The 9,184-nt window shown below is 41.0% G+C and overlaps 1 protein-coding gene across 1 annotated transcript; it reads right to left on the reverse strand.

The window, feature by feature from the left end:
• Window positions 1-239: 239 nt before the first annotated feature.
• Window positions 240-5,786, reverse strand: LOC138037271 (52 kDa repressor of the inhibitor of the protein kinase-like). Its single transcript, XM_068883238.1, has 6 exons — window positions 5,717-5,786; window positions 1,608-2,390; window positions 1,131-1,186; window positions 665-926; window positions 360-513; window positions 240-279 (listed from the first exon to the last, which is right to left on the reverse strand). The coding sequence occupies exons 1-6, from the start codon at window positions 5,784-5,786 to the stop codon at window positions 240-242; spliced, it is 1,365 nt and encodes a 454-aa protein (XP_068739339.1).
• Between the last annotated feature and the right edge of the window lie 3,398 nt (window positions 5,787-9,184).

Genomic DNA, 9,184 nt, shown 5'->3' on the forward strand with positions numbered 1-9,184 from the left:
AATTGTACAATACTAGAGGTTTAATTGACATAGAAGCCTTTTAAAAATAGACTCAAAGTTTGCAATGGTCTTGAATACCATAATTACTTTGATCACTTACCTTACTGTACTTTTTCCTTGTTCTAATGCCATTTCCCTTTATATTAAGAACATGTTTTATTTATCAGGCTGAATTTGTTCTTATTTATATGGTGCTTTATTGGCCAATTTTCAGCCTGATGTTCTTAATCCACTTGTTCTTATATGCTGGGTCTCTCCTCGTTTGGTTTTGAGCTGTATCTAAATTAAGAAACAAGTATGATTACGAATTGTACACCAGTACAAATTAAGTATTGCACGTACTAAGAATACATTTCTACCTGATCTTCCAGCGAAGCAGTTCTTGGTCTAATAACTCAGGGGACGGAAGATCATCTTTGTATGCCTCGACGAGGTCATCCACGTTCGGAAGATCTCTCTCACACAGGACTGAAGGCACCAGACCAAGAAGACTAGATGCCAGTATAGACAAATCTGTTTATAGGAAAAGAATAACAATTGACACCCTTTAAATCCGACATGAATTAAAGACTTAAAAAAAGAAACGTTAATGTTATTGCTCCTTTTACCACAAAAACCTGAACAGCAATGTGTAAAATTTTACTCAAAGAGACAACAGTTTTACTTTTCAACTCATTACCAGAAAACTGCCCATCCAGTTGGACGTTGATGTGGTTAATTAGTGGCATAGCCACTTTACTTCGATAATACTCCTCAGGATTGGTAGCTGGGGCGTTCTCACGATTGGTCTGGCGCCCCACAGCTCTTGGCATAGAAGGCTGAACATTTAGAGCAGAAGCCACTCTGACGGCGTGCTGATAAATATGCGCAAACTTTTCCTCCATCTTCGAGGCAATGACTTCATAAGTCTTTTTAACATCTGCGATCTACAAAACATAATTTTTTTTATATATTTCATTTTTATATTTTCCATAATGATGTCTCTGTCTTAAAATGTGACGGTCTTGGCGTGTTTTTATATTACTGGTCTTGCCACGTATGTACTTTTGTATTTGAATCCATTAGTTGTGATACATTTCTAGGACGGTACTTAAAAAATAAATGTTATTGTATAAAACTATTTCCAGTACCTCCTGATATGCCTTGATTATGTCAACTGATTGGCCCTGTACTTTCACTGTTATGCCTGACATGTGGGACAAGAACTCGTACAACACAAGGAATGATACTATAAAGTCGAAAGACGTTAGACTCCCCAACATCGCTATGGCATCACCCTTGCTCTTCGGATCCCACACAGCATCTTGATAATCCTCGCCACATAACTCCCGATTTGCACCATACGCAATGTTTTCCAGGGCGGCGATGATGTAGAGGTGAGCCTGGTAGAAGTGTGTTTACGCAGTATGTCGTGCTGCCCATCTTGTTCTGCACATGTCTATCAGGCCCTTGCGTCTTGTAGACTCTGGCAACTCCTTTGTTATGATGGACTGTAGAAGACCTGTCAATGAAACGTTTTTAGTGGATTGTTTTTACAATACTTATAGCAAGTTTATACAAATAGTTTTAAAAATATATAACATAACCATAAAAGTAACTTGGCTTACCTTCACGCTTTGGACTGCCAAGAAAATACAAGCTGCACTGCTTCAGTTTGTCGATGGCATTCCTGATGTTCGGCAGTGCACAGCTATGTGAAATCACTAGATTCAAGCAGTGACCACTACAGTGAACATACACAGCGTTTGGCGATTGTGTCTTTATCCGGCGCTGCACCCCCACATTGTCACTGGACATATTGGCAGCTCCGTCATATCCCTGTCCCCTGATGTTTGCAATCTCCAGGCCCATATCATGAAGGGTGGTGGTAATTTTATCTGCTATGACTTTACCAGTTATCCTTGGAAGATGGAGAAACGCGAGGAACTCTTGCCTGACCTCGTTACTGTCGTCAACAAAGCGGGCACATAGAGCAAGTTCCTCTTTATTGTGGCTGGTTACCTCGTCAGCCACAATACTGTAAAACTTGGCAGCTTTGATTTCTTTCACCAATTTGCTTAAAATGATATCTTGTCCAATTATCTCGATCACCTGATTTTGAATAGAAGGCGACGTATATTTGACATTTCTTGTACTCAGGCCAGTACTGTAAAGATGTTGCTTCAGGATTTCATCGTGGTTGGCAATCATCTGTAGAGCTGCCAAAAAGTTGCCAACGTTCCCAGATTTATTTCCGTCGGTGCTCAGGTCTTCCTTGTCGCCACGCAGTGCTATGCATTGGAGGGTTGTCCAATACACACGAACTGAGTCGGGTCGACTTTCTGGTGAAGACGACCCGTCAAGCGGAAGTCGGGTCGTGGTGTTTGCGAAAGTAAAGGAACAGGAAGTTGCTATTTGAAAGAAAGTGCGAGGAACTTTCTGAAAATGGTGACGGTTCGTGACGACCCGTCTAGTCCATGACGAGCCGTGATGTGATTAGTCGACCCGACTTGTGGATTTGTCAGGTGGTGCGAGACTTAGAAAAATACGATGTATTTGTGAAGACACTGGAGGCGGTGGGGCCGGCTGAAAATGTTGACAGGTCGTGACGACCCGTCTAGTTCGTGACGAGCCGTCATGTGAAAAGTCGAAATGTCAGGTGGTGAGAGACTTAGAAAAAAACGTGTATTTGTGAAGACACTGGAGGCGGTGAGGCCGGCTGAAAATGTTGACGGGTCGTGACGACCCGTCTAGTTCGTGACGAGCCGTCTTGTGAAAAGTCGACCCGACTTTTGGAAATGTCAGGTCGTGAGAGACTTAGAAAAAATTTGTGTATTTGTGAAGATACTGGAGGCGGTGAGGCCTGTTGAAAACATTGACGGGTCGCGACGACCCCTCTAGTTCGTGACGGGCCTTCATTTGAAAAAGTCGACCCGACTGTTGGAAATATCAGGTGGTGAGAGAAAAAAAAAATCGTGTATTTGTGAACACACTGGAGGCGGTGAGGCCGGCTGAAAATGTTGACGGGTCGTGACGAGCCGTCTTGTGAAAAGTCGACCCGACTTTTGGAAATATCAGGTGGTGAGAGACTTACAAAAAATCGTTTATTTGTGAAGACACTGGAGGCGGTGAGGCCGGCTGAAAATGTTGACGGGTCGTGACGACCCCTCTAGTTCGTGACGGGCCTTCATTTGAAAAAGTCGACCCGACTGTTGGAAATATCAGGTGGTGAGAGAAAAAAAAAATCGTGTATTTGTGAAGACACTGGAGGCGGTGAAGCCGGCTGAAAATGTTGACGGGTCGTGACGAGCCGTCTTGTGAAAAGTCGACCCGACTTTTGGAAATGTCAGGTGGTGAGAGACTTAGAAAAAAATTGTGTATTTGTGAAGATACTGGAGGCGGTGAGGCCTGTTGAAAACATTGACGGGTCGTGACGACCCCTCTAGTTCGTGACGGGCCTTCATTTGAAAAAGTCGACCCGACTGTTGGAAATATCAGGTGGTGAGAGAAAAAAAAAATCGTGTATTTGTGAAGATAGTGGAGGCTTTGAGGCCGGCTGAAAATGTTGACGGGTCTTGACGACCCGTCTACTTCGCGACGAGAAGTCATTTGAGGTGGTGATATCAATCCACCGGGAGACAGTTGTTTCGTTATTCATATTTGTTACTCGTTTGCGATCGTCGCATAATATTGAAGCACTAGCCTCTAAGGTGAAACACAAATTAAACATTTTAAAGACACAGGATAGTAAAAAGTACGGCGGCTGTGAGCTTACAATTGTGGCAGGGAAATGAAATTTGGCAAAACTGTGTTGTAGGTTTGTTATTGTGTTTGGTCCCGTGAGAGTGATGTTGTAAGGTATCGGTATACCCCAAAATTGATAATTTTGCCATTTTAGTTTTTGATATTTCCAGGTACACCTCATAGAGTTTTTTTAATAACAAAAAGTTTGCGAAAAAAGGTTTCTTCTAGACAAAGTTAGAAAGGAAAAACGACTCTATCAATAAATTCTCTAATTAGAAGCTGTCCACAAATGACCATTTCTCAACACTCAAATGCAAATTACATGCTGTTTCTTAGATCAAAAAAAAGTCTCCGCTTATGAGCCAGAAGGCTCATCAGGCCGGCGCTTATCTCCGGTTTCTGTAGCATGAAGCGACTAGGAGTATTTGTACTCCCCCCTGGATGGGATGCTAGTCCATGGCAGGGTTACCCCCAGCATTACGCCGGTACCCATTTATACACCTGGGTGGAGAGAGGCACCGTGAGAGTAAAGTGTCTTGCCCAAGAACACAACACAATGTGCCCTGCCAGGCCCCGAACCCGGACCACTCGATCTGGAGTAGAGCGCACTAACCATGAGACCACCGCGCCTCCCACCAGATCAAGGTGTTAAGAAAACGTAGTTTCCGGTTAAATTCTGACCGGAAACGAACTCAACTTGTGAAACTATATACTTTTGAAAAATGAGGGCTATTTTAGGAAAGGTTTTTATTTCTTGCCTTAAATCAACTAATAATCGGAATCTACAATTCCTAAGCTTCCAGAAAATATATACTTTATTGGGGGTTTTTATGAAACGTGTGACCGTGAAGCATGCAGCGACAACGCGAGGTTGCCGTTTGGGGTATACTGATTTAAAGGACGTAAAACTCATGAAATGAATTGTTATGCTGCGTTCTTCCAACAGATCAGCATTCCGTTTTTCATGAAGAGATTAAATCTGTTAACGACTTCGACGCGTTTAGGTGATTAATACTGGGCAATAGTTTTGAAGTTCTTTATTTGCTTTTGTCTGTTCAGTCTGTTTTGTAGCAATAGTGCTGGTTTAGGGTTTATTTGTGGATTTTCTGCAACGTGAATGCATAATTTCTTGACGCTGAACGTGGGGTGGAAAATGCGGGCCGTTGTTTGTACATTTTTTGGGCGTAAGTGTTTTAATGAGTGCTGGTGTGGAAGGGGTTTTTTCAACATATCTCTTAGAATTCGTACATGTTAGAGTAAGGTAGTAGAATTTTAAGTCTGACTTTCCAAATTAAAGATAGAACCGCAAGTCATTAGGATACAGTGTTGGTGCTGGTGACTTTGTTAAGCTGAAAGCAACTAAAAATGCTGCTATAATCGTCACTTTGTTCTCAGATAGGAAGTAATGATTTTGCAAATATCATTGCTTCTGTGTGAATTAAGGATGGAGTTTTTGGGAAAGAATTTGCCCAGCATTTTTGTTTCCGTGTTAGCAGCCACTTTCTCGTTGCAGTATCATAGGAGTTGTCGTTCTTTAAATTAATAAATTAATAAACAGTAACTGTTTTCAAGTTAAGCTATGATCTTCGCATCATGATGAACGATCATTATCCCTGTTTCTGAACAGCATGTTGTCTGGGTATTAATTTCGCTACGAACGAACGAACCATTCACCATTTTTTGATGCTTTTAGGAAGCTTGCTGCGATTTTTGCTACGCTTAGATGTTTTGAGGAAGTGTACAGCAATTTCGCGACGCTTTAAGAACAAAGCATTCAACATTTCGGAGCGCTATTACAGTCAATCAGTATTGCTGTTTCTGAACAACATGGTATAAGGATATTAAGGACACATTTGTGAATGCTATTCTGGTCGATTTTTATAATTTTCTACGCGTATATCGATATTTTAGTCGCTACTCTTTGAGAACGAAGCATACAACATTTTTGAGCAGCACAGCCTCCTTTGTTCATCGAAGTTTTTCTTTCTCTCACCACACGACACTTCCAAAAGTCGGGTCGACTTTTCAAATGACGGGTCGTCACGACCTGATCGGATCGTCATGATCCGTCGAGATAGTTGAAGCTGCCTCAGGCAGTTCGACTTCCGGCAGTAAATCTTACTTCCTTTTTAAACTTCACGACCCGACATCCGGTGAGTCGGGCCGTCAACAGCAATTGACGACCCGACTCAGTTCATGTATATTGGACATGTGTGATGCATTGACGACCACAGTACAGGACTGCTTCGGCAACACATTTAATTATGTGCCTGTTCCTTTGAATATTTCTCTTTCTCTCGTCATCCAATCGGTTGTCGATGTTCTGTTCTGGTTTGTCAACAGAGTTCAGAAAGCATTCTGGAGCAATCATGGATTCGTTGTGGTAGTTAGTACCCTGGTGATCTTTTGCTTTTTCATAAAGCTTGTGAAAGGTTGTGAAAGGTTTGTTCACAAATGCGCCTTTGTTCTTTCTGCCCTCAAAAGGCATCATCAATGCACAGTGTTTGCAGAATGCCGCGTCCAGTGAAGGGCTGTAGACCATCCAGGGAAAGTCCCTGACGTATCGTGACTGGAAGCATCTTTGGCACTGATGAAGGAACCGTGATGGAAACTCGTAGTGCGTTGGTGGCATGAACATTTGGCCCTGTGTTATGTTGCCTTGAACTGCTGCCAGCATCTGAACTAGTTGCGCTCTGCAGGTGAGGTGCCATTTCGTGGCTCGCTAAAATAAAATATTTTGCAATTGGTGTTCACACAGTATTTCACTAAACAGTAATCTCGAAATCTTAGATTTACCTTCAAGGTTTTCCTGATAAACTTCTGCAGCCGGGGTGTCTTCTCTGACAGCACTTTCCTGTCGAGGCAGTTTTCTAACAAAGGTGTCCATAGATTGGCAAGATTTGGCTGCAGCCTTTCTCTTTCTGTCTTCTTGCTCTTTTCGGCCCATTTTTCGTGAACTACGTGGAAAAAACTGTGGCAAAACTGAGAAAGATTGTGGCCGCAGTGTCGCTGAGTAGTTTTCCGTACAACGGCTAAACAATTCTTTTGTGCTGCATGTAACATGCAACCGGGAAACAATTTTTTCCTAGACATGTCTAGACATGTCTAGACATGGCCGAAATAAAAATTGAAATAGTCATCTATTGACTAAATATTGTTAAAATCTCCGTCCCAGGCTACTGATGAAACATGGAATCTTTTTTGGTATATTTATTTAATTTTTACTACGCAATCAGTGAATTAGAACAGAACAAACAGAACAACACTATTATTTTTTTTAACAAAAAAGTGGACCTCAGCAGTCTGCGGGGGGGGGGGGGGGGTGCGGGCGCACCCATCGCACCCCCTCTCCCTACGCGCTTGAGAACACAACTGACATAACGGTAAAAGTTTAAAAGTGTAATGCTAAACTGACATGATCAACTTGTTTGTTGAGTTCGGGTTTCAACCGCTCAATATGGAAGCTCTCCTTGATTTTGAGTTGATAGAAAGAAGTAGCATTATCAATAATTTTGAAGCAAGAAACATCACAATTATCGTGACAATTTTTAGAAAAACTAAGATGCATGAAAATATGAGAATTTTTGTCCCGGAAAAGGTGTTCATTTACGCGTGTGTAGAAATGCCTGTTGGTTTCACCAACCTAGCGAGCACCACAGCCCGCACAAGTAAATTTGTTCACAACACATGATTTGAGGGAATCCGGAATGAAATCCTTTGGACTAAAAATGTTGCACAGTTTGAAGGGAGAGAAAATTACTTTAACATTTAAATCCTTGCAATACTTGTTGATAATAGATGAAATTTTCTTTCTGGTATAAGATGAATAGAAACCGATGTAAGGTAGTTTGTAAAAATGGTAGTTGGATACATCATGTTTAGGGGCTTCCTTTGTAGTAACATTTCTAAGATAACCTTGAACGGACTTGTCAATTAGCCAACTGGGAAACATATTACGTTTCAAAATAGTAGTTAGAGTATTGATATCGTTTTGAAAACCCTGAGTAGTGTTGTTAATTTTATATGCCCTGTCGATGAGAGTTTTAATTAACCCTAATTTGTACTGAAAGGGAGTAAAACTGAAATAATTTGTGAGTAGACCAGTGTAAGTCTTTTTTCAAAAAACAGAAGTGATACAAGAACCTTCATTGTTACTTGATCTCCGCTTGGATAATAATACATCTAAGAAAGGCAATTTCCAATCTGTTTCTGTTTCCATTGTAAACTTAATGTTGGGATGGCATTTGTTAAGGTATTGAAAAAACATATCTGCATCATGAGAATTTTGAAAACAACAAATAATGTCATCTACGTATCTGCGATAATATAATACTTGGGTACCGGTGTATTTTTCCAACCAATGCCTTTCATATTGACCCATGAAGAAATTGGCTAATACAGGGGCTAATCGTGAACCCATTGCCACTCCATTTACCTATATTGTTCCCCTCTCTGAAACTTTCATCTTCATGCACAAGATCTCGTCTTCCTGTGCTGTGAAGTCAAGGACAAATGAAAACTTGTCATTCAAGGAAAAAATGATAATTTAATTACACGAAGAACTTGTTTGTTTATAAACGTTTAAATGCAAATATATACAGGACACTGGTAAATTAACCTTAGGAAACATCATCTATCATCTAATTAGTCAAAATCGCATCTGATATGAATGCTTGTGATGTATTAGTACAGCGAGACCTGAAAGCTCTCAAATAAAGAAGCACAGGAATGTGTGTGGCATATCTTACAGAACATAGTCATAGGTACATGTACATGATTAAAGAAGATCAACCTTGTTGATCTGTACCCATACACATGTCATTTGAAGAGACTATAAGGGTGTATTCCCTAAGCAATTCTTCTCTGCTGTAAAAAACAGATAAACAGAAAGATTATAATTTAATCAACTTCGTAACTGACAGTCTGAAGGGCAAACTCGTGAAAATAAAGAAAAAAAGTACTCACAGTGATGCACAAAACCCTGCTATGTTACCTCGTGCTACAAGTAGGCGTGAAATTAGTCAAGTGCTTCAGAGGTCACCTCAGAACTCCTCACGCGATTTGCTGTAAAGGCTACGTCCTCCTTTATGATTGGCGAAGCCACCTCAGGGAGCAGATAAACCGTACTTTTCAGTTCAGGAACTGTCATGGGAAGTTCTTTTGTTCTTTTTGATGTATCCATGGAAATAACCCTAGGGCAGTCTCGGTCTGGGGAAAGCGGTTACACACAAATGCTATTTACCCATGGGTCAAAGGGCTAGTGTAACCACGGCTAATGTTCTCTAGTTGTTGGCGTGGCCATAAAAAGTGTCTTACATTCACTACAATGTAAAGATCGATGCACATCTATTCGTCTGCAACAGGTCGGGCAAACAACTAAAAACAACAAAATTATTTTGTTGGTTTGCATTTATGACACCATAGAAAATAGTCAGATGGCATGTATATAAAACACCTTTTG

Source organism: Montipora capricornis, chromosome 2 (assembly GCF_036669925.1).
Source record: "Montipora capricornis isolate CH-2021 chromosome 2, ASM3666992v2, whole genome shotgun sequence".
Taxonomy (NCBI): domain Eukaryota; kingdom Metazoa; phylum Cnidaria; class Anthozoa; order Scleractinia; family Acroporidae; genus Montipora; species Montipora capricornis.